The sequence below is a fragment of the Typopeltis vanoorti genome, chromosome 3 (assembly GCF_054136105.1).
Source record: "Typopeltis vanoorti isolate ZY-2024b chromosome 3, IOZ_Tvanoo_1.0, whole genome shotgun sequence".
NCBI classification, from domain to species: domain Eukaryota; kingdom Metazoa; phylum Arthropoda; class Arachnida; order Uropygi; family Thelyphonidae; genus Typopeltis; species Typopeltis vanoorti.
In genome coordinates this window covers 120,741,139-120,768,722 of record NC_143551.1, presented here as the reverse complement: position 1 = coordinate 120,768,722, position 27,584 = coordinate 120,741,139, and the positions used below count along the sequence as shown (strand labels likewise).

Genomic DNA, 27,584 nt, shown 5'->3' with positions numbered 1-27,584 from the left:
CATACTTATCAAGGATTTAGGCCTAGTTTGGCCTGTTCCGGCCTTAGAAGTCATCGTTTAAGAGGACGTCCTGGTTTTCTTTTTCCTAATGGCTTGTACTTTAAGGCTTGTTTTGGTAATCTTTCTGTTTTCATTCTTTGAACGTGTTCCATCCATCTATGTTTATATTTTTTAATTTTTTCAATTACTGGTTCTTGGTTTAATTCTTTCATAATATCTTCATTTCTTTTGTGATCAAATAGGGTATACTTTGCAGTTTTTCTCATAAACTTCATTTCTGCTGTTGTTAATCTTTGTTTGTCTTTTTGTTTTATTGTCCAGATTTTGCTTCCATACATTAAGACCGGTAGGGCTAATGTATTGTATACTTTTAGCCTGGTTTGTTTTTGAACTAGGTTTGGTTTAAATATAGAGTTAATTACTCCTGTTATTTTTAAATATTTTGCAATTTTTACATTTATATCTTTTTCATTTTCATATGTGATCATACATCCTAGGTAGTTAAATGAATTCACCTGTTCTAAGATCCTGTTATCTATTACTATTTTAGTTCTTGCTGAATCTTGTCCTTTAAAGGCCATAGTTTTTGATTTTTCTGTTGATATTATCATACCATAATCTTTGGATATCTCGTTTAGATTTAAAATAGCTTTCTGTAAGTTATCTTCAGAATTTGTAATTATTATTTGGTCGTCTGCAAAGAGGAGAGTGTTTAAGTTAACTGTAGGTGAAAGTTTAATTCCTTGATGTAAATTTTTACTCTATTTTATTATTATTTCATTTAAGTAGATATTAAAAAGAGTTGCTGAGAGGGGACATCCCTGTCGGACCCCTTGGTTTATCTCTCTTGTATATGATAGCTCATGATTTAATCTTATTTGTATTTGATTATTTTCATATATACTTGTGACAGCTTTTAGGATATCATTTGGTATTTGTCTTTCTTTTAATTATGTTAAATAATATGTTTCTTTTAACTTTGTCAAATGCTTTTTCAAAGTCAATAAATGCAATATGTGTTTCTAAATTATATTCTCTTCTTTTCTCTATTATTAATTTTAGGCAGAAGGCTAGGTCTATACATGATTGTCCTTTTCTAAATTAATTTTGTACCTCTAGAATAAAGTTTTCGGAATATTTCATTAGTTTGTTATTTAAGATTCTGCTGTATATTTTGTAACATGAATTTAGTATACTGATACCTCTGTAGTTTTTAGAGTCATCTCTATTACCTTTCTTAAAGATAGGAATCACAATTGCTTTTTTCCATTCTATTGGGGGGATACCAGTTGAGTAAATTTTATTTAAAAATTATAAGAGTCTTCCTTTGAATCTTGTTCCTGCGTATTTATATAGTCTATCTCTAATCCATAAAATTCTCTGGATTAGAGATAGATGTATGGAGATCCAGTATACTGGAAATATATGATTTCTACATTCATTTCAACATTGGTATCTCTTATGGATCTGGCTCCCACCAGTGTAATTTTCCACAGATGTGAGATTTGCTGAAGTGGTTTGATCACCATATTCCATTAGATGCTTGCCTACAGTATAGCTTCTACTGATGTGGCTTTTATCAAGGCCCCTTCGGTGGATACTTTTTTCCTGGAGATGAGCAGTTCTGCTTGATGGTAGGGCTTGTCTGTCACTCAGAGAAACCACCATTGAGTATCTTGGAGTTAATTAATCAATAGTTGAATTAAAATGATTCTTCTGGGTCACTCATTGAGGTTAGAGTGATCTGAAGAATCACCTAGTTTTTGGAGATCATCTTTTACTTATGCAGATTTAAACTAATCTGGGTAGTTATCCTTCCCATAATGCACAGCATTATACATGTCTGAAACTGTGTGCTTTGTATTATGGGATACTAAAGCAGTTAATGTGAAGTCATCAGCCTCTGTATGCAAGTAGCCTAGTTATGAAGATATTTCACATGCAAAGTTGAGATCATACACACAAATTGTTTCATTGTCTAATTTCTCATTTTGAAATGTGCACACACATCACTCATGCAAATTCAAGAATTTACCTGCCTCTCAAGAAGTTTATTTCATTGTATATTTCATACAGTATATAACATCTTATAGTTGTTGTTATTTAGTAGTATCTTACCTGTTTGTCTTTGTTTTGGTAATACTAATTTTGTTGAACAAGGTACTTCTCTTCTGCTAGTTCCACTATTTTTATGTTGTTGATGCCCATCTTCAATTTTGCTGAGTATGAGTTTGTTTTCCTAGATTTTTTTTAATTTTTTTTATTTGTTTGATGAGAACCGTCAGTGGCATTGTTTAACCAGTAGATATCCCAACTTGTATGACAGTTCATGTTGAATACCGAATTCACCTTGATTTTACCAAATCCCAAATTTCCAACTTGATCTTGTTCATTCACTACTGTAATAATATTTCTATCCTTTAATTTTTAATATTATTGATATTATTTATTTATTTATTAGTATTTAAATCTCACTGCGCCTTTGTAATGTCTTTTTCTTATCAGTCGTAATACTGAGTTCATCGTCGTTGCTTGAGCTAGTTCTTCATGCACAAAACTTGTGATTATTCTTAATCCTTTTAGTCTATAGTTTTACTCCCCCCCCCATTTCTCTCAAGGCCGTATGCAAGCTATTTTGTGTGCTCAAAGTGTAGACTCAGGAATTGTTTCTGGCTGGAACCACTTCCCTAAACTACCTTGGTGTATTTCTCTTGTATTGATCCTTAAAAATTTATTTTTATTTTGGACTGCGTCAAAAGAATTTTTTATATTTCGCTTGCATGCAAGAGAAACATTCAGCTAAGCACGAGAAATATCTCTTAAATTAACTCTAATTCAAGCAACTCCTAATTCTTAATATCAGTCAGTTGTGGCTATCACTATTCTTTGGTCACACAGGTTCTATATTTTTATTAGACAGTGCATTGGTAAGGCAAGATCAAACAAGCTATTAACAAAACAAACATATTTATTCATTCTAAGACAAATTAATTACAAGATTTAAACTGCACATATCAAGTGTCTGGTTCAGCCTAATACAACTAGATAACAATATAGACAATACAAATCACGTGTCTAATTCTCCATACGATCATTCAAGCATTTTCGCTCAAGCTTTAAGACAAAGACAGTAAAATTTCACATAAATTTTCAGACACTTGCATAGACTTAAACACAATTTATCTTTACTCACATTATAAACAGGAAAAGTTAAAGCTTTTTAACCACATTCAATTTAAATTCACGTTCAGTTTCATTGCATTACACAACATTAGCAAATTCCTTAAAACTATATACTACTTATTCACATTCAAACAGAAGTACTCTCCAACTTCTCTAATACTTTTTTTGCTAATCGACAAGAGAAGCAACATTCGTCACTTAATTTTCACAATCTAGGAATTAACATAAAACATCTTACTTACAATCTTGCCAGCTCATTACATACACCCTCTGTCCAAAAAGAAACTGAACTTTTCGAAAATAGAAGAAACTAGTGGCGCCACCTGTTGTATCTTTTTGTTGTCAAAAGCGGCAGCAACCTTCGTTAGTGTTGTGTCAACTGTTTATGATATTTGTTTCATTAGACGCTGAGTTATAGTAGTGCCAAGAGTGACAGTGTGTTTTGATGAATGGTCGTCGTCACGATATTCATGCTGTACACAATGAATTCTCGCCTATCAGTTGCTGCAAAACTCGAGATAAAACTCACCATTGACTGTTTGGCCAAGTAGAACAAATTTTTTGTGGATAATACCTTTGGAATCATAAAAACAAATCAGCATTGTCTTTACTTTTAACTTCTCCAAACGACTTTTTTTTCAGACGCCCCTCTTCTGATGGTCGCCACTCAGCACTCTGTTTCGGCCTCATACTCAAAACACCAGTTTCATCACCAGTAACGATCATTTCAAGGAAGTTTAAGTCCTTACGAGCAGTATTAATGAGGTCCTTGCCGTATTCAATTCGATACATTTTTGGTTGTTGGTCAACTTGTCGGGAACAAATTGCGAATTCAATTTCCGAAGACCCAAACTCTGTTAAAATGTTATGCAGTTGCTTTTGGAATCCTCAATTCATCTTTAATCAATCTCATGGACGATTTCGGGTTTTCTTTGATGAAATCATGCACTTTTTGGATGTTAACTTCACTCAGTCCAGATTTTGTACGGCCCGGCTTTGTCGTCCTCAAGCATCTCAGTACCACTTTGAAATCACTTAAAGCACTTGTAAACTTGAGTATGGAATAAGTATTCATCACCATATGCTTTTTGAAGCATTTGATGCAACACAAAAGTCAATCGCAGCTCTCTGTTTGAAACCCATTCGTTAAAACACACTGTCACTCTTGGCACTATAACTCGGCTTCTAATGAAACAAATGTCATAAACAGTTGCCACTTTCAACAACAAAAAGATACAACAGGTGGCTGCTAGTTTCTTCTATTTTCAAAAAGTTCGGTTTTTTTTTTGGACTGAGGGTGATAGTCTTAGATCCTAAAGGTATATCGGCACGTTCCGCTTCTTCCAAAAAAAATTTCGATAGGACTCTAGGTTAAGGCAGCAATACTACAGCACACACATAGATCATCGAAGAATCATACGGTAGGACATCTCGAAAAGACCATCTCCGCTGCTATCTAACTTCCCATCTTCGTTGGAACTGTATGCTCGCAGGAATGTGACTCTCCCCCATCCTCAAAGGCTTTGGAGGCTTGGCACTGCTGGAAACAACTTTAAAGCGAGAGCCCTTTTGGCCCCTAAATCTCTGCCTTTTTATCTCAATCTCTCAACCTTGGCTCTTCTACAAATTTAGTCCCCCGGATTTACTGGAGGGTTTTTCTCTGCCACCCATATCGTTGAGTTTTGGCTGGAAAACTCTTAATCCGGTGACCTTCTCACTAGCCTTAGGTCTATTTGTCTAATCATGTCTGAGCTTATTTTTTTGTCTTTACAATTCTAGTGGTTCTTATAAGAATATTCTAACAACTTGCTACCAGATTTAATACAGCAAAGTGAGTTATTACATTAATTTAATTACAAGTATTTTATGTAAAATTTAATTTCCCATGTAAAATCAACATATAAAAAATTTACTTCTAATTTTTTTCCATACAAGATTTTACACTATTCAGGAGTTGAGTAACTGGGTGCACTATAAGAAGGTTAGGATTGGTCATTATGCTAAAAGCCCTGGTTGTGTTCTGTATTCCTTACATGCTATGTGAAAGTCTCCTCTCAGTTATCAAGCTTTGACCCTTAAGCAATCCAGTGTATTATTATAAAGTTGGGTGAAAAAATTGTTGTAACATCATCATCATCATCATCATCAAATTCCTGCCATGTACCCTCAAGGGGTGTACAGGATATGAGAGTACTACATGAAAAAATTACATCATTACTAACTTCCTATCTACAATTTTCCTCCAAATCAGTCTGTTACTTGTCAAGACTCCAACATTATCAGATCTTATATTTCTATCGTCTAAGGCACTTTGTACCGTATCAATCCACCTATATCTTGGTCTTCCTCTGGGTCGTTTTCCTGCCAACCTGGCAGAGAACACTTGTTTTGCTAATCTTTCCTCTCCCATTCTATTTAAATGACCATACCATCTGATATTAGCTCTGCTAACGCATTCCTGGATGCTGACAATGTCAAGTTCTTTCCTAATATCCTCATTTTTAATATGATATTGCCATTGATGCCATCTGTTCACGTCTCTAATCTTTCTCAGGACTCTCATATCTGCGGTCTCTAGTCTTTGGTCAAGTGTTTTACTTCTGACCCAACTCTCAGATCCATAAGTTAAAATTGGTTTGAACACAGTCTTGTATACAGCTAATTTAGTGTTCCGACTAATTTCTTTCTTATTCCATATGAATTTATTCAATTGACTTCCCACGATACCAGCTTTGCTGATTCTGTTGTCTATTTCTATATTTAGTTTACCATCTTCAGTAAAAATTGTGCCTAAGTAGCTGAAATGTTTTACTTGTTCCACAGGTTCACCATTCACAACACAGTTGACATTTTCAATGATTCTGCCTATTTTCATTGTCTTTGTCTTTTTATTGCTGACCTTCATACCATATCTATTACAACAGCTATTCAATTTCGTCAGAGAATCTTGCAGACTTGTAGCGGATTTATTTAGAAGTATAACATCATCCGCATAAAGCAAAGAGCTGACATTAACATCTCCAATTTTGATATCAGGTTTAATACCACATTCCTTCATAATGTGATCCATATAGATAATGAATAACAGAGGGGATAATGTACATCCTTGTCTCACACCAGATTTAACATTAAACCATCTTCCTGTACTTCCTTCAATTCTAACTGCTGACTCACAACTCAAATAAAGACTAAGTATTGCTTGATATAATGCCCCATTGACACCATATAACTGCAGCGTATTGAATAGCTTCTCTCTTGGCACCTTGTCATATGCCTTTTCCAAATCGACAAAACTTAAATACAGATCTTTGTTATATTCCCATGCTTTCTCGACTATTTGTCGTAAAGTGAAGATCTGATCCTGACAGCCTCTATTTGGCCTGAATCCAGCTTGTTCTTCACCAAGCTTTTCTTCCACAATTCTTCTCAACCGTTTCTCAAGTATACTTGCATAGATCTTGCCAGGAACACTCAGTAGGGAAATACCTCTGTAATTCTCACATTCAGTTTTATTTCCCTTTTTATATATGGGTACTATGAGAGCTCTACTCCAATCATCGGGAATTCGTCCCTCTGTCCAGGCTTTCTGAACTATGCAGTGCAGCCACTGTAAGACTCTTATACCACCATACTTCAGCATTTCTGGTCGAATATCATCTACTCCTGCTGCCTTTCCACATTTCAAGCCTTTGATGGCTTTTTCTACTTCAAGTATGGATATGTATTCCTGACTGCATGCCTGGTCAGTGTTTTTTATCACTGTGCTGTCATCACTGCTTGTTTCATTTAGCAGTTTTTCAAAGTAATTACTCCATACTTCAAGGATATCTTTTTCTCCTGTTTTCATTTCACCTTTATCATCTCTAATTCCTTTTACAGCACTCTTTCCTCCATTCCTAAGCTTCTTCAACAACCTCCAGAATATTTTGCCACCTTCTTGTTGTAACATAATTGCATAAAATGCTTTAAGATAGCAAAATCCCTGTAAGACCTGCTGATTACTTACTAAGAAACTTAAAAAAAAAAAAATTACATTGTTTTTTCTTATAATATTGACTGAAAAGTACTGAAAAATATACTGAAAAGAAAATTTCTCCAATTAATGTGGTAATGTGAAACTATCATTCTGTTCCCAGGTATTCACTTTCTGATTTTGTTCATTTCAGTTTTAAATGAATGTTAATGTTGCATAAATTTGCACAAAATTAAAAGTTACTGAATGTTTTATCCAAAAGTCATGGAATGCTTAGTATATAATGCATTTTTCTCTAAGAACCAATTTTGTATTGTAAAACTTACGATCCAAAATTAATTCCAAACTTGTTATATGGAAAAAAGGAATAGTTATTCATTGCAATACTCTGAAAAAAGCATGTGACCATAGTAATACCTTTCTCAGAATACTTCCTTGCAAATTTACTTAGTGTCATTGTTACATTGTTGAGATATTTAACTTGGCTAAGTGACTTGTGAATGGGAGAAGAAAAAAAAGATTGCAACAAAATTGCTTAGAGTTGAAGATGAAGGTTGGATGTAGGTATTAAACAAATATGGCTGTCAAGATTAAATCTACTTGCTTGTTACCATTCTTCAATTTTTGTTCAAGTTCATTTCTAATATGAGTAGCATTCTCCGTCACAGTCAACAGTTCTCAAGGAGAGACAGTGAAATTTACTTAAATCTTTTTAGACGAGAAGCTATGTGATTCTGCTCTTTTTTGTGAGCCTTGGAAAACGAAATTATGATAAAGCAGAATGCAAGTCATCATGCTTAAGGAAATTAAACACAATGATTAAAATTAAGGAAATTGAGCACAATGATTAAGCTTAACACATTTGTGCATTGCCTACACGTGTAAACCACTGGCGAGAACTACCTTTAGTGTATATATATGCTGCTTCCGCATTGAGTGGTCACATTTTAATAAAGCTAATATGGGATGTTGGTTGTGACTTTTTCAATATAATTTTATTTGTAAAGTATCTTAATGATACTGAATATCTCAAATGCAATTCAAACTGATTTCAAGTTATGTGTATATTCTCATATTGAACTTTTTTGATTTACATAAATAGTATGCATTCTGTATCCAATGATTGTATTATACATAGTTTCTAGAACTGAAAATTTGAAAGAGGATGTTAGGACAAATGTGTTTAGTTGGCTGCTGCATTTAGTGCTATAATAAATCTCTTTTGCTTGCATTTAGCATAGTCTGTGGGAGATGAGTGTTATTCCAGTTGTCACTGATTACACTAATTGTTACTAAATAATATTATTAATATTATTATTATTACTACGTGACACCTCCAGGGAGTCCAAAGACTCATCGAGGGAGGGTACCTGCTCTACAATTCTCCACCAACTACAACTAACCGCAACAACACCATCTATTGCCATGGCTAGTATTTCCACAGACAATCACAAACATCCATGCCCACAGTGGGATTCAAACTTGTAGCTTTTTCACTGGAGAGTGGATATGCTAAACACTTGGCCAAAATATAGTACATGGACTGTATATGTCTCTGTACTGAATTTAATAATAAACAAAGTTACTTGTTTTTCTTGCTTCTGTAGTATAGTGGAATGTTTTATTCCACTCTTCAGAAACAACAGACACAGTAAAAATTTATCTGTTCCTGAATAAAAATGAATACTGTATGCCCACAGATGCAAGATCCTTCAACACTTCTGTGCATGTCAGAAGAAGGAGAATCCATTCTGATGATAGGGTAATCAATGCGTTTTGTGGGATGAGTGTTTATTGTTATACGTCGAAAATTAGCTTTTCTTTTATAAAAATTCTAATTTTTAAAGTGGTAATGGTAACTATTTTGCTTATACAACAGTTGGAAAATTTATGTATAAAGCACGTGTTTTTGTGTGTTTCTCCTCTTCAGCCTAAATTGACTATTCTTGGCAATCTGTCAGCCCTGGTTCTATGAACTGTGTGCATATAATACTTCTATTTATTATAAGAAGTGGTTGTGCATGTATTCTGCCATGCCTAAATGAATCACTTGATTAACATTAATAATTCATTGGGTTATCCCCTCCCTATAGTTATTTACTGAACTACCAAATGTATACAGGGGCTCTTTATTATTGGTTAGTTATTTATAATTTGCAAACAAATCTCTTTCCCTCTCCTCGTAAGTTTTTTTACGACATAAATTTACTTATGCATGTCTAGAATTTATAGGATCACATGCTATTTGCTCCACCAAACAACTTACAGGATACACATATAATATCAGAAATGTTAATTATTACTAATTCTTTGCCAGTAATGAAAGTATTTATACTCACACTTTTTCTTTTCTTTACATTTCTCATTCTTATGTGGCTTATTAATGATATTCAAGGAAAATTTGAAGACCTAAATTGAGATGGGAAGATGGAGTGGTCCAAGATATTAAGACTTTGAGAGTTAAAAGCTGGAGGAACTTAGCAATGAATAAGGAAGGCTGTCTCAGAAGTTTCTAAAAAAAAAAAATAATTAAAAAAAAAAGGCCTGTTCCCACAAAGGGCTTTCAAGCTAATGACGATGATATTTAAAGATTTGAGTAAGCATTCTCCTCCATTATTGTTATCTAACATATCCTAAAAGAAACACATCACTTCCTCCCCTGCCCCCCATTCAGATTTGGTTGCAATTAAAAAGCCGTTCTGATACATAGCTTGTCTGCCAAAAAAAAAGCACAAAATTTCCGTGGGACACAGTGTTTTCTCTTGCACTGTCGGATAGATAGACAGGGTGATGCAAGAGATCTATAATCACCCTGACATGAATGCTTTAAGGAAATTAACACAGTATTTTTGGAAATCAGATTGTAAAATTTCACTTATATTGATTGTTAAACCTAATATCATGTGAATTCAAAATTGTTTTATCTTTTATCGTCATGTAATTTTAAACTGACCAGTTAAATAATTGAATTCTCTTTCAACTTGCATTTTTATTCCATTGGATAAATTCAACAACTTAGTAGCTAGGACCTCAGGTTTTTTATCAAGCATTGTCAAGTAGTTATAAATTATGTTGATAGAATTACAGCATTGTATTTAATTTAGTTTAAGGAGGACCATTTGATGATTGTCCTCCCTAAACCGGATTAGGGTTGGCCATGGAAGATGTAAATATCTACTGCATAAATGGAAAATTGCCAATCAGCCATATTGTGAATGCTCTGCTCCACACGTCTCATATAGTTGAGTCCTGTCCAATTTCCCATTTCCTGGGAGAAATAGCAGAATTATATCAGACTACAAACGAAGCAGTGCAATGGTTGTCCAATTTAAAACTTGATTTGTAATAGATGTAAATAACCCTATTTTGCTGTATCTGCCTATATGAATGAATAAATAAATAAATAAATCTGTATGAGCAATATTTAAGCATTCAGAATTAATATTTAATTTCTGCTTCTGAGTCTTGTTTGCTTCCAAAGCAAGAATCAAAACTAGTCCACTAATCAAATTTCATTTTTATGTTTATCTTTTTTCAGGTTAAGGAAGAAGAATCTGCCACACTAGAAGTGGTTCAATCAATTCAACAAACAACATCTTACCTGTACAAAGTAAGATATTTAAAATGTTATCTTTGATGTTTAGAATATTTTTTATCTTTGGACTCTTTGACAACATAATAAACTTGCAATTTGTGAACATTGGACATCTGTATAGGCAATCCTAATTGCAAGTGGTGGTGGTGAATGGAAAAAAAATTATAATCAACTACTGTAGTTTGTATTATTTTTGTCTTTAGTATTTTACTATGCACTTGTGTGCATAGTATAGTGCTTTTTCTGTGCCATCTTCCCTTTTGTGTTAGGCTCAGTGTCCTATCACAGCCAACTAGCATGGCTTCTTAGAAAACTGTTTAATATAGGATAGATAATCCTTTATGCATTGTCTGCTGTCTGTAAATTGTGTGTTTTTGATATCTAGTTAGCATCCCTAGCGTTAGTTAATATTAATTTTTTTTTTTTTCTTCATCCAGCTAGCAAAATCAAAGTATTTGCTTCTAACACAAACTAGTTGATGGATTTGATAAAAATGCTGTGGGAGACATTTAACAAATTTATGATGAAAGGATTTTTTTTTAAAGAAATAATAAAACTTTAATAAAATATTAAAAAAAAATTTTTTTATTAAAGTTTTATTATTTCTTTATTAAAGAATCTCCTTTAAAGTACTCTCCATGTGAGTCAGTGCACTTGTCCCAACATTTTGCCGGCCTGGTTGGCTGAGTGGTTAGCATATCCGCTCTCCAGCCAAAAGGCTGCGGGTTCAAATCCCGCCATGGGCATGGATGTTTGTGATTATCTGTGGAAATACTAATGGCGATGTTGTGGTTAGTTGTAATTGGTGGATTTGAGTGGTGGAGGCAGAGTTGTAGAGTAGGTGCCCTCCCTCGATAGTCTTTGGACTCCCTGGAGGTGTCACGTAATAATAATAATAATTATAATTTTTTCCACTGCTGGAAACTGTTCAACCGGAATGCTGTTTATAGCCTTCAGTAACTTTTCATTCACTTCACATCAACGAATCGCTGCCCCTTCATGGTTATCTTTATCTGTGGGAATAAAAAAAAATTTGCATGGAGAGAGAGCGGTTGGACAAGTAGTGAGGGTGGGGAAAACTGGCATGCTGTTTTTCGTCAAGAACTGTTAGACAGATTTTTAACTTCTGTTAAAATTTGCTAGCAGGAACTTCATGATTAATTCGTCTCTTCAGAAACTTGCTAAATAGTCTTGAGATGCTCTTCATTGATTGCCTGGCAAACCTTTTTGATGTTTTCATCATTTCTGCTTGTTGAAGGTTGGCCAGATCATGGTTTGTCTTCAACATATCCCGTTTCAAAGGGTTGCCTGATGTTTTACCTATAGCTTTGTCCTTAAAGGCTTGCTGAAGCATAACAATAGTTTCAGCTGTAGTTTTACCCAAAAGAAAACAAAATTTTATTCCCATTCTGTTCCTTGTGGTCAGCCATCACAAAATCACCAAACTTGCTTATAAGCACTAATGAAAAAACAGCCACAACAAACCAGTTCATACAGGATGATGGCGCTTTGCAGACTGGTGCTGGAAATTTCACACTCATGATGCTTAGCAGCAGCATCCGTAACTAGGAAATGCACGCATGCCAAATTCAGATTCCGGTTATTTTTGGGTACCCCCTCATATATATACATACCTTTCCCCCATGTAGACTTAACATATTATTAGGACTTCATTTGACAGATTTTGGTGAAATTTGATTCGATCTGATTGTAGTGAGCATTGCTATAACAAAGTGAATATCATAAAAACAATTTTAATCTCATTATTGTGAACAGTGAACGTGCAAAATATTTAACTATAGTAAATCAAATTTACTAGCAGATGTCCTAATCCATGTTCTGAAATTTTTATTTGCTGCATGCAACACCCACACACACTTTTTTTTTTTTTTTTTTTTTTAACTTAACCTATGTAGCAATAGCCACACGTAAATAGCTGCTTGTCATTTGTGTTGATGTTTAGTGGAGAAAGCACACATCTAGAAATAATTACTAAATTTATTTAACAAGTTATTCTGCCAATATTTTGCCTTGGTTGCCTCTTCATGGACACAAAGAAATACAACTACACGTGTGCATGAAAGGTGGGAACCTATAGTTCTAACTGTTGCCCCCCCCCCCCTATGAGTGTGGTGATGGACACTTAAGTCTCAGAATAGTCTTCACCAGATTTTTGGCATTGTGATACAGCTGAATTTGTTCAAATTTGGGGAATGTTGTAGTGCTGTGGTGGACTCCAGAAATAGTCTCTCTCTCTCTCCCTGCTTTAATCCATTTCTGTATAGGAGAGAAATTTAGTTCCATTGAATTTGGTGAACTGTATCCATGGCATGGGCTTGCCAGCCTGGAATAGATATAGTGTAGATGGACCTATTTTATGTGTTCTAAACTGATATACTGACAGTTCTTCCTATTTGTCTAAAGTACTAGTTAAGCTTTGGACAAAGAACAGTCAATATCCATCTAGAAGAATACAGAAAATGTCTTTCATCTACACTAGCCATTCTGGGATGGCAGACCATGCCATGGATATGGGTCACTAGATCCAATTGAAAAAACCTCCCTCCTATACAGAAACAGATTTAAAGCAGAGAGACTATTCTGGAATATACAACAGCACTACAACATTCTTCAAACTTGAAGAAATTTGGCTGCACCACATTGCCAAAATCTGGGAGACCATTATTTTGTGACCAGCAACAAGTGTTCCATCACTGTACCTATAGCATGATAGCTTGCCTCTTATAATCTGTATTCACTTTCCTACTGGTCTACATATATATCTTTTTGTGCCTGTTAAGATGTGTTGGTGACTAAGACAAAATATTGGCTTATTAATCAAATTAGCTATTTAAATTAAATGATTTAATTATTATTGACCTTAGATGTCTGTTTTTTCCATTAAACAACATGAGTGATAATAATCGACATTCATCCATACAACATCCATGCCTGCTCTTTCATTCCATTTTCTCTGTTCTTTGGAATAGCTTCCTCTCCTCATACTGTCTTCACTGAAAACTGACCTTCAGCTGTTAAAACAAAAAAAAAGTCAACAGATTCCTCCTTTCTTCTTATTCTCTTGCTCGCACCTGGCACTGATGCTCTATAGGTCTTGCATGACTTTTCGTGTGTGTGTGTGTGTGTGTGTGTATAAAGGCGCATTTGTTGTTGTTGTTGCTGTACATTCTCTTATCTGTAAAACAGGTGTCAGAATATTAATTGGCTTATTTCTTTAATCTTCTTTAAAGATGTTATTAAACTATTTTTGCAACTGATTCATTAGGCAGGATCTTTACCTTTTCAAAATTAGTTTTAGACTTGATAATTTGTTTCCAGTAATTATTGGATCCTTTAGCATAATCAAAGAAAAGAAGCTTGAGAGGTAATGAAAGCAAAGCTGAATAAGATGCTTAATTTTATTTTGAACAGGATTTGCACATTTGTGGGACTGAAAATATAAGAATGAGTGGAAAATAGATTTCTATCTATACCTATAAAAGTCATTTTAATGATACATGAAAAAAAGTAAATATTTAGACGAAAAAAAGGTAAAAAAACTTCTAAAAGTGAAAAACAGACATTTAAGCCCATTTCATTTGACTGGCAATGCTAGTTGAAGTGGTAGGCTAGTAATACTCTTCAGGAACAAATATTGATGTTGCTTTGTAAACTAAATTCCCTCAAGGACAACCAACACTGTTTAATGTGAATCGCCATAGAATTTATATGTCTGGAGGAAGTTCTAACCGATGCTGCTGCCATAATGAATCAAACAATGCCGTCACTTCTCACTATAGTAAATACCATTAAAACAAACTACTGGAAAGTGACTCAGCTCACTTCTTTGTTGATATTATAACAAACTGTCTGCTATAACAAACAACTTCTGCAGTTCCTACAAGTTTGTTATAGTGAAAGTCAAATATACATGGAGGCCTGAATGACTGATGCCATGTTTGGTCTCCAGAGCAGGGATTTTTGTTTCTATCCTCCTTTCTTTTTCCATGCAGCGTTGAGTAGTAACACTCTTGAAGGGCATGTCAAATGCTGGATAATTAAAACCACCTTCATTTGAGGGTATGTTTTGTAATCTGATTCCACAAACTGGCAGATTAATAGCACACAAGACTGATGGTAGCACATTACAAATCTGCAACCAGCTGTTGTATAATTTTCTGCAACGCATGTTGCAGAAGAATTATTTGCATGATTTGCTAGAGCATTCTAGCAAATCATGTTTGGAAAATTTAAAGTAGTTGTGTATGGTATGGGAAGAAGAGATAATCTCAAAGCTCACAATATGGCAAATAGATCAAATGTTTTCTGCATGGCCAGTATGTTCAGGAGTGTGTGTGTATTTTTTTTTCACTGCAGGTTCCTATTATTTTCACATCTAATCACAAATTTTGTGATTTTTTTCTAATCGCAGAAAATGAATCATGAACAGAATAATAATCATAGTAACTGCCGTTAAAAAAAAACAAATCATACCAGGAAATAATTTCCACTTGATAGCATCTGCAGCATAGACACACACATGATGTATGTACTTCATCACTTGTAGACATTCAGATCTGAACTTCTTTCTGACTGAACCTGAAATACGAAACTCAGCAATCACTCTTCTCAGTTGTCCAAACTACATTGTATGATCCTTCTGCCAAAAGGGCATTGTCTTTGTACAACATAATGGGCCATGCCAGGAAATGCTGAATCTAGACTCTTCTATTTTTAATCTTCTCTGCTTAAGGTTACTTTGCTCCACTCAGTTGCTTTCATCTTCTGTCTTCTCCAAATTTTGAAAATTACTGACCACTTGAGCTTTCTATCACTCAACCTTTGCTATCTGTAATCTAACTATTGAAACAGTGAAATCACCTTCCTAGTTGACTTTAGTTTAGTATCCACAACCTTAATTGGCTTCCCTTTTGCAATTGTGCTGACATAGTCTAGTGGAAAGAGATATGAAGTATTGCTGCATACAATGCTTTAATGCAAATTGTCCTTCCAGAGCCACATAATCCTCTTCACTCATGATAGTTTCTAAATGAGTTCTCCTTTCATAGACATCTAACTCATTGGTAGCTTACAAATGAGCTACCAATGAGTTACCAAAATTATCCTCACTGGAATGTCATTCATTCCCAAATCTATTCAAACTTTCTGCTTACTATCTGAGACATGGGTTAAGAAGGTGTACCAAGGCTGCCCAAGACAAGTGGCTTAACACAAGAAACCAGCCTCATTCTTAGCTTTTACATGAAGCATGCAACAAATTCATTAGCAGGTCTGAATTTGAATTTTCATCTGTATAAATGGTAGTTGAACTTGCAATTTCCTGCTTCCAAAGGCAATTGAGCATAACTTCTGCTTGTCTGTGCTCCCTTCCCCATCTCTTACATGCACCCTTGATGGCACCACTGTAACAATTAAAGATAAAGCTGACCTTCTGGCATAATTCTTCTCTTCCAACTATTGCAGACCAGAAACTTTACATGCCTTCTGTGGATAGTACATTAAAAAGTTCTCTGCTCCTGATGGTATCTTCCCAGGTTGTACAGTATTCAAAATTTGCACTCTCTGCAACTAGCATTCTCCTATATCATTTCTACACACAACATAGTTTTATACTTGGGTGGAAGCTGTCCCAGTACAAGAAGCAAGTTTATATTCAGCCCATACACTAATAAAAAGAAAGATTAGTCTATGAGCAAACTATTGACCTAATTCCTTCATCTTGTTTCTCTCTAAAAATAGCAAAGCCCATCAATAAACAGTGCCTTCACTTTAACTCTCCTGGCTTACATCATTCACCTGGATACATGCCATGGAAAGGTCAGAGAAACCTGTGCTGTTGCCCTTTGGGATTCCAGAAAACTTTATTGGGTCTGGCATTAAACCTTCTTAGCATATTGCCATCCTTCGATCTATTATTGGAGATCCAGTTTACTTTGGTTGATCACCTCATGCTATGTCATGATGGATGGCTTCCCCCCCCCCCCTTGGGGCTTCCCACTAATTCAGGTGTGCTCCAGGTCTTGTTCTTGCACATAAATTAACTTGTCTGACTAACAGTTTTATCCATAGTTTGCAGATTTTAGTGCATTCCATTCTTGTATTCATTTAACAAACCTTGTAATGTCCAAACATTCTGAGTTTCAAGCAACCAGTTGCCTCAAACACAGACTTATGTTTTAAAAAAAGGATAAGGATAACTATCAACTTCTGTTCTTCCTCTCTCCCTCCCCAAATTAATTATTTAAAAAAAAAAAAAAAAAACTTCACCTTTCCTTGACTTGAAAATAATACACAAATCACCTGACAGGATTACATCTTACTTTGTTGTGGGCTGATATTTTTTTCATCACCTTGAAAAGACCAGATCTGTGCACAATAGTCCAGGTGAAATTGTATCATTTCCTTATCTTTACAAGTCAATGTTCATTTCAGCTGTTATCCTCTGAGTTGTATTTGCAATCTTTGCTATACGATACTCAAACTTCATATCTTCTTGTCTATCAAACTTAAAGACTCCTAGTCTCATCATTTTTTTTTTCTTTTCTAGAATGATCCAACTAGTGTAATGTCATAGGAAATATCATTGCACCAGAATACATAATTTTATATTTACTAAAAATTAACAGATATTCATTTTCACTTGCCCACAATTCCAGCTTATTCAAATCATTGTGCAAGTCCTGTATGTTCATCAAATCCCTGAGTATTCTGCCTGTCTTTGCAACTTCAGCAAACACTTATCACCCCTCCCCTCCCCAAATTCTCTTCCAATGTCATTAATGTATAGGTCAAATAACAGTGGACCAAGAAGTGATCCCCAGGATATGTCTGATCACCTTAATTTTTGCAGATTCACATCCTTGTGCACCACTTTTTGATAACTGTCAGTCAGAAATTCTCTTATCCAAATTATTAGTTTATAAGTTCCATATCCTCAGACTTATGCAACAGCCTTCCATTCTGTATCCTGTTAAAAAAAACTTTGCAAAGTCTGGTTGAACAAGGGAAATAGTTTATCCATTCCCCCTCATCCAACTCATTCATAACACTATGTAACACCTATGCAATTCATTACAAAATATAAATTCTCTGTCTTTCCATTTCTGTATGTGAGCTCTCACCAACTTTTCCAGTACTTTACTACCACTCTGGAGATAATACATGTAGGTCAATTAGTTAGATACTTTGCACCATGTTTGTGCAATGGAATTATACATTCTTTTCACTTTTGGAGAATCTTTCCTTTCCTGAGATATACAGCCAGGTGAAGGGCACAGCCAATTTTACTAAACACTCCCTTAGCATCTATAGTTATATCCCATCAGCGAATTCTAAATTAGTTTATGCAAAGCTTTGGTACCTCCATATATCTGAGTTGCATCATTCAGTATAATTTTAGCATTTGAACTCCCATAGCATGTACTATAGAAAAGTGGGTGCTCCTAGGCTTGAACAATCTCTTCTGCATCTACCACTGCACACTATCCACACTCATTAGGATTGTTCTTTCACAGTCATTTCTTCTACTTGTCCTTGACATACAAGGCAAGTTTCTTTTCATATTCAGGCTGCTTTCCTCACATTGCTTATAACTTTTCTGACCTGAGCTTTATAATTTTCTTAACTGATGCACTCATATATGCATAGTATCTTTCTATATCATTGCTTTTCTTGAGAGGTTCTTGCTTAATAAGATTCACATCCATTTCACACCAATCTTTTTTTTTTTTTTAGGGATGTATACTGATATTGCATCATTTATTTTTTCTTGACTGTAATTGGACATGCAACCTTTCCTGAGTGTGACCACTAGAGATTTAGCCACTTATGTGTCAATGCAGCACCAACCAGCAACAGAACGTTTGCATTGTTAATTGAAACTCCTGAAACTGTAATTGGTACGGCACTCTCAGACCTTGATTTCCATTTGTCACATGCTGTTTGGGGATGTTCTTTTAGCAACTATATAAATTTGTCACCTTTCTTCTCGTGAGAAAATTCTTTATTCATAAAGTGAAAATATTGTGATTTAGAATTTTTGGACATGTCATTTAAAATGTTTTATCAAAAGTCTTGATTTTAATGGTATAACCTGCCCATATTTAGTTCATTATGAAAATATAAGGTGACATTAAGCTAATGTAACATTTCAAAATTAAAACATTAATTCTGTATTTTAATTTTTATAATTTCATATTGTTCTAACTTATTCTTATGTTTACAATTATTCTTTAAACATGTTTTCTGTTCTTTGTTCGGTTCTTCCCAATCCTTTATGTTCTGTTTTCAATGTACAGTTTCTTGCCATTTTTGTTTTGTTTTCTTTTGCTATTTCCTTTCTTTCATAGAATGGAGTGTGTATGTATATGCGTGTGAGAAGGGGAGCAGGATGATCAATCTTTTTTCTCTTAATTAACTGTAGCAAACATTCTTCGATAACAAATCTTTTTTGGTCTGAGTAGATGTTCACTCCATTTCTCTCTGTCAGAGAGAAATGGAGAAGAGCTGCTCATCTGCTGTAACCCTCTTGTTAGAGGATGCTACCAGACGACGATGAGATGGTCACTATAGCTGTACTACCTGTACAAATCTCAGATGTATTCAACTTTAGAACACTTATGTTTGGGAGAGTATTCCAAGACCATCCTATTTTTTTTTTTTTTGTGCTGTTGGGGAGAGTGGTTTGACTAATAATTCTTGGTGATTCCTCTCATACTGACTCACATCATCTGCTGCCTCAAATAGTTGATTTCAGTCTTTTGTATTCTTTACAGCAGTGTTTTCTCAAACTTTCAGTATCCATGTACCCCTTTTAAAATTTTAGTAGTAATACTGGCATAACTCCCTTTTTAGGCAGAGGCAATTTAGAGAAAGTTCTGAAGGTATTTATTAACATCTCTGTTATAATAAATTACAAATAAAAAAAAAAGTTGAATGATACGAATGAAATTGTTTCTGTTGGGGAAGAAATCAGAAATGTGATTAAACGGGTTATGATGATTAAAGCATGGGTGACAAACTGAGGACCATTACAGTTTAAGATGTGAATAATTATGAAATTAGTAAAGCATTCTAGCCACATGGTTCGAACTATTTGAATTTAAACTTTTAAGTTTAAACATTTAAAAGTTTAATGCAAACAGTTGGAACCATATGGCTGGGACTGCAACCATGTTGTTAACTAGACATGGCCCTAAAGGACATCGGTCGATACAAGCAAAGAGACACATTTGGTTTAAAACTTCCTTTATATTTTTGTAGTTATAGAATAGACCTGCACTTATCTGTGACAATATGGAAACGAAAATATAAAAGTGATCGAAATTAAAATGTACCTCATACTCCTAAAGACCTTCATGTACCCTCAGGGGTACCACACTTTGGGGAAACACTGCTTTCATGGACTGAAAGTACATAGACTGGCATTCTGTATTCCTCCATTTTCCATTAGGTCTTTTAAAATGTGAGTAGCATTGAACATTCATGAACAGCTAAAACTTTCCACCGAAAATATCTTGGTTACTTTCCCATAACACTTGCCTGCACATGGCACCAGTATGATATAGGTTCTGCAACCTCTTATAATGTAGAATGGAGATATATTAAAAAAAAAAAAAAATGCTGTATTTTAAAAGTCATACATCTTGTCAGTTAAAAGTAAAAAAATTATTGCTACTTTTTTTGTCCCAAAGCAAGATTTCACATTAACATACTGAACCATACTATGTTAAAATACCCTATTATGGAACCTAAACAATTCAGTATAACCCCCTCCTCCCCATAGTTCGTTTGTCATCATCATCAAATTCCTGACATATATCCTCAGGGGCTGTACAGGATCTTATGATAATACTACATTAAAAGTTACATCACTACTAACTTCCTATCAACAATTTTTCTCCAGATTAGCCTGTTATCTGTCATCATTCCAATATTATAAAATTTTATATTTCCATCTTCTGAGGTACTTTTTACTGTATCAATCCACCTACATCTTGGTCTTCCTCTGGGCCTTTTTCCTGTCATCCTGGCAAAAAACTTGCTTAGCTAATCTTTCCTCTCCTGTTCTGTTTAAGTGGACATACCACCTGAGATTAGCTCTGCTAACACATTCCCGAATGCCAACCATATCAAGTTTTTTTTACTAATATCCTTGTTTTTAATGTGACACTGCCATTGATGCTATCTGTTCGGTCCCCTAATCTTTCTCAGATAGTTTTATTTCTAACCCAGCTCTCAGATCCATAAGTTACAATTGGTTTGAACACTGTCTTGGATACAGCTATTATAGTGTTTTGACTTATCTTTCTCCTTATTCCATATAAAGTTATTCAGTTGACTTCCTACCAAACCAGTTTTGCTAATTCTGCTGTCTATTTCCATATTTAATTTACCGTCTTCACTAAAAATTGTGCCTAAATATCTTAAATGTTTAACTTGTTCTAAGTTAAACATTTAAGAAATTCTAAGTTATTCTAAGAAATTCTAAGTTAAAAAATTTAAGAAAATGTCAACTGCATTCAGGATGCAGTTGACATTTTCACTGTTTCTGCCTATTTCCATTGTGTTTGTCTTTTTAAAGCTGATTTTCATACTAAATTTATTACAGCAGTTATTCAATTTGATCAGGGAATCCTGCAGACTTGTCATGGAGTTATTTAGGAGTATAACATCATCTGCATAAAGTAAAGAACTGAGATTAACATCTCAAATTTTGATATCAGGTTTAATATTGCTTCCATTCATCATGTCATCCATATAGATGATGAATAACAGTGGAGATAATGTACTCTCTTGTTTGCACACCTGTCTTAACATCAAACCATCTCTCTCGCTCTCTCTCTCTCTCTCTCTCTCTACCCTCTTCAATTCTAACGGCTGATATACAGCTTAAATAGAGACTATGTATTGCTTAATATAATGTTCCATTTACACAATATAACTGTAGCATTTTGAAGAGCTTTTTTCTTAGCACCTTGTCATATGCATTTTCCAGATTTACATAATTGAAATTCAGATTCTTGTTATATTCCCAAGATTTCTCAACTGTTTGTTTAAAAGTGAAAATCTGATCTTGACAACATCTGTTTGGACTGAACCCAGCTTGTTCTTCTCTAAATTTCTCCTCCACAATATTTCTTTGCCATTTCTCAAGAATGCTTTCATAAATCTTACCAGGAGCACTCAATAGAGAAATTCCTCTGTAATTCTTACATTCAGTTTTATTATCCTTTTTATAGATGGATACTTTGAATACACTACTCCAATCATCTGGAATTCGATCCTCTAACCAGGCCTTCTAAATTAATGCAAGTTAGCTATGTAAAACTTTTATACCTCCATCCATATTTTAGCATTTTTGGTTGAATATCATCTACTCTAGCTGCCTTTCCACATTTCAAGTTTACAATAGCTTTTTCTACTTCAAGTACAGGAATATATTCCAAATGGCATTCCTGTTGAGTGTTAACTACCACCATGCAGTTAATGCTTGTTTCATTTAACAATCTTAGAAGTAATTACTCCATATATCAAGAATATCATTATCTGTAGTTTTATGTCTCCTCTATCATCTCTAATTCCTCTTATAGTATTGTTTCTTTTATTTCTGAGATTTTTCAATAGCTTCCAGAATGTTTTATTACCTTCCCAATATGTATTTTCTATGTTCTTACCAAAGTTTTCCCAATGACTTTTGTTCAGCTAATTTTACTCATTGCTTTGCTCTCTTACATTTTTCTCTGTATTCCCTAAGAGCACAGGCTGACTTACTTGCTAGAAACTTTTCTATGCTTTCTTTCTTCTTTTTCTTGACTGCCTCTTTAACTTCTTGAGTCCACCAAGAAGTTAAAGGCTTTATTAGGCTGAATCAGTGAAAGTTTTCTTTAGTGTTTGCCATGTATCTCCAAGGTTTTGTTCTTGTTTTCAAATTCTTTTAGTTTTTCTTGAATAATGTTTATGTATTTGAGTTTACAGTTGACATCTGATAGCTGTTCAACTTTGATTTGAAAAGCTATCATCATCAAAACTTTCTTTTGCACCCTTCTTTTCCAAATGAAGTTCAATTTTATCCTGCTCAACACTAAATGGTGATCACTTCCTATTTCAAATCCTCTGTATGCTCTTGTGTTCTGAACCAGTTGGAAAACATCACTGTCAACAATAACAAAGTCGATGAGACTTTTCTTATTCCTTGCATCTTCTTCCAAGTGAATTTGTGCACATTTTTATGTTGGAACATGGTGTTAGTAATAACTGGGCCTGACATAGCATGTTCTGAGCAGAAATCTAGCAGGAAATTATCATTATTAGCTTTGCTCTTTTCTCCAAATTTTTCCAAAACATTTTTATGTCTGGTAATTCTTTTCATACTCTGCTGTTTAGATCTCCAACACAAGGACCAAATTTTCCTCTTTTTTTTTTGTTGTCAGCTGCCTTCTCTAATGCGTCGAAAAAGTCTCCACTTCTTCCTTAGTGGTATATCCTTGTCTTGCACCTGATTTTATTGAACCATGCTCCAGTATTTCTTTCACTTCTAACTGCTGACTTAAATATTAAATATAGACTGTGTATTGCTCTGTATAATGTTCCATTTAACCATATAATTTAGTTTTGAAAAGCTTTTCTCTTTGGTGCTTTGTCATATGCTGTTTCCACATTGCAAAACTTAAGCACAGATTTTATGTTTCTGTGATTTCTCAACTATTTGTTGTAAAGAAAATCTAACCTTGAAACCTCCATTTGGCATGAACCCTGCTTACTCTTCTCCAAGTTTCTCTTCCACAATTTTTCTTGGCCTCTTCTCAAGTATGCTTACATATATCTTAGTAGAGAAATTCCTCTGTAATTCTCACACATAACTTCATTTCCTTTTTTATAGATGAATAGTATTGAGAGATTTATTCCAATCATTTGGAATTTAACCTTCTGACCAGGTCCTCTGAATTATAGTCACTGTAATTTTTATCCCCATATCTGAGCATTTCTGGTCAAGTATCATGTACTTTCTTTGGCTGCCTTTCCACATTTCATGTTTTTGATAGCTTATTCTACCTCAAGTATTAACATATATCCTCTTTTGTATTCCTCTTGAATATTTTGTACTGCTATTCTGTCACTGTTTGTTTAGCTTAACAAGCATTTAAAGCGAACGGAATCATTCCTTTCACATACTAAGGTTTCCTTCATTTCTAAGGTTTTTGATAGTGTTTAGAATGCTTTCCTTTCCCTCCTGATATTTATTTTCTGCTTTTACCATTCTTCCCATGACTTTTGTTTAGCTACTTATTTTGAAATTGAAAATTTATTAACACAGAAGAAGCGGTACAAATGAAAATATAATGCAATAGTGATCAACAAGTATTTAGAACAATACAAGTGATAATAGCAGGTAGTAAAAATAATATTATATCTTATATAATATATAATAATCTTATATATTATATAATATATTATATATTACTGTTCAAGTGGTAATATAGAGATTGATAGGTTAAAAAAAAGAGTTAGGAATAAAGATCAGAAAATTGAAATAGACTAAAAAGAACTGTACTGTACAATGTATGTAACCAAGAGCCATAGCCATACTAGTTACTTTAAAAATACAGGTATAGATGATACAATTACTGCAAAATTAAATGACCATATCCATGAGGGTAAATGTAACATACAGCATATAACTGATATATAACATCATAAAATTCCTGACATGCACCCTCAAGGGGTGTAAGGATACAATAGTACTACATGAAAAACTTCATCATTACTAACTTCCTATCTACAATTTTCCTCCAAATCAATCTGTTACCTGTCAAGATTCCAACATTATCAGATCTTATATTTCTGTCTTCTAAGGCATTTTTATATCAATCCACCAATGTTTATGTATGTTTATTTTGGTCTTCCTCTGGGTTTTTTCTTAATATGATTAGCAAAACACTTGTTTTGCTAATCTTTCTTCTGACATTCTGTTTAAGTGACCATACCACCTGAGATTAGCTCTGCTAACACATTCCTGGATGCTAACAATCAGGGAAAAGGTGTAGCTATAGTATTCAACACTAAATACGAGGCTAATTTCTTGAATGACAGGCAATATCAAGTAGAGTGATATATAATAATTTTGTATAATACAATATATGCTTAAAATAAGTCAACATTATTTAGCCCCATGAGGTAGCCTCATGTCTAAAAGTCTGAACTTTTTTGTCTAAAAGCATTCAAAATATTTGTGAAAAATTTCTTTGTTTGCCTTTGGAACTACCAGCAGGTTTCAGCCTGATCTACATTATATACAGAGAAATTTACAGTTATTTCTTATATATAATATAAAATTATCTATACTTTCTGTAATGGCAAACAGGTTACTTGTTCAGTATGTGAAGAAATCAGTAATATAGCTATGGTTCTGATTATATTTGTATCAAAGGAAGTAGATTGTTGAAAAATAATCTTCACTCCAACAGGTGTTACCATATTGCAACAAAGAATTTATCCATGAATAGTATAAACATCTTGAAAATGCTGCGTTGACAATTTTTTAAATGTACTCTGTTTAATTACATACCTCAACTTGTTTGTGAAAAATGAGATACGAGAGTTCCATTTCAGATTGTTGTTGATATGGAAGCCCAAAGGGGTGGTGCTTTAGGGTAAGCTGTATAACTGAGAGGAGACCTCCACATAACCTTTAAAGGAATGCAGAGAACTGACCAGGGCTTCTGACCTAATGTCCAATCCTTACCTCGTGTTGCATCCTGTTAGGTATCTACCTGGATACTGAATGAATGAGGGACTGGCAATTTGGGATTTAGCCGAACAAATTGTATTCTTATTGGCTTAAACCAAAATATAAAATGATGGTACAACCTGATAGAATGGAAGCCCAAATACTTTCCTTATTTATTTTTTGACTAAGCTATAGTTACAATTTTGAATACTAGTACAATTCGTTTCATGCCATTTTATAATTGTATAAATTGATTTCATTTATCTTCTAAGGTGAAATATATGTATATTTAGTTTTATTGGTATTAATTTTGAGGTCATTATTGCTAAACCACTTAGTTTCAACATATCATGGTTAATCTGCTTTTCTAAATCCTCATGGGTCATTTCAGTATATATTAATGCCTTGTCATCTTGTCTAATGATATCATTTTGCCAAAAAGTTTGTACTTGCACAGGTCATTTACAAATATGAAAAATAGGATAGGTCTTAACACTGAACCCTGTGGGACTGTATTTTATTATTTTTGTTGTGCTATTGAATGTTCCATAGCTGATAAATTGCATTTTGTTATTTAAATAAGATTTAAATAAATTTCTTTCATAGATCACATTATGAAAGAAAGTGGCATCAAGCCTGATATTAGAATTGGAGATGTCAGACTTAGCTCTTTGCTTTATGCAGATGTTGTACTCCTAAACATATCTAGTGCAAGTCTCCAGGATTCACTAACTAAATAGAATAAGAGCTGTAACAAATTTGGCATGAAAATCAGCAATAAAAAGACCAAAACTATGAAAATAGGCAGGAGCATAGAAAACTTCATTTGCATTCTTAATATTTAGAGAACATTTAGAACAAGTAAAATATTTCAACTAAATGTGGGATATTGCCTGCCATGAATATATTAAGAAAAGATTCTGAAGGATGCTATTGTCATTCTTCATAATCCTTCATTTTTAAAAATGTTTTTTATGCACATGAGATATTGTTCCTTGTTCGTCTTTTCATTTTTTGTTCAGATAAACCAGAAGTTGAGGAAGTACATGGAATAAGCTTTTTACCTTTCATAAACAATATATATGTCTAAGGAAAAATGCATTCATTTTTTGTAAGATCACAGGCCTGATAGATGCTCTCTCTCTGCACAATCTACTATTTGGATTCCCTACAGGAAATTGAAATCATCTAGCAGCATCTAGATGGTGTTAGTAAGATGATTCACTAACTGATCTGAATTCTTTTAAAGAAATCGTCTTATAGATTTAGTCTCCTATACTATTCAGTAGCATTTCTTTCTATCTTAAAACCTCTTTGAAACAGGAAAAAAAAAAAAAGAAGAAGCTGGGCTTCTCCATGATGCTCCTTACAACAGCATTAGTCATATTGCATGTTAGGACATTCCTGTATAGCTGAAATATAGCTTTTTGACTTCCAATCCTTCAGGCAGAGTTGGTGTCACACCCAGGCATTGAAATTCTTCTGTCACTAATGCTGCATTGGCTTCAGTTTTCATTAGAGTAGTAGTTACTACACCTTGGATAATCAGGATAGATGAGCTGATATCAAATCAATCATCATTCTCATCTGAATCTGAATGATGATTGATATCAAATCAATCATCATTCAGCTATCATCTCTCTGGGATGTGACCGATGAACAAAGTAGGCTTAATGCTGTAGTTTTTCACACTCACTCAAGTACTTTGCTGATAGAGGTTGCTTAGTTTATAATTAGTTTATCCCCCTCAACATGTCCTAAACTATAATTCATCAAGAAGGTGCCAGAAACTTTTTAAAATTTTTAAATTTAAAACTACTTGTATGTGTGTGTGTGTGTGTGTGTATTTAAGTGGGGCATTGATTTTATTCTGCTTAGAAGTAGATGGTGAACACATCTATTTTAGACTAAAGAAAATGCCTAAAATTTACTTAGAATTGCAGTTTCTGTCTTAATACTATGTAATATGAGAGTCTAATGTCATGTGAAGGCCATTTCAAATTTTACTTGTTTGTAGAGTATGTCAGTTAGTACTTCTGTGCTAATTCTAAGCTGCTAATACCCTTTCAAGCTTGTAGGTAAGA

General features: G+C 34.0%; 1 protein-coding gene across 3 annotated transcripts in view; it reads left to right on the top strand.

Moving 5' to 3' along the window:
* LOC150108520 (F-BAR domain only protein 2) overlaps positions 1–27,584 on the top strand; it is a 521,764-nt gene that overhangs the window by 58,778 nt on the left and 435,402 nt on the right. For all 3 annotated transcript variants that reach the window (XM_090390828.1, XM_090390826.1, XM_090390825.1), the window contains exon 5: positions 10,695–10,766. In XM_090390828.1, coding sequence (XP_090246954.1) covers positions 10,695–10,766 — 72 coding nt within the window. The remainder of the gene's footprint in view (positions 1–10,694; positions 10,767–27,584) is intronic.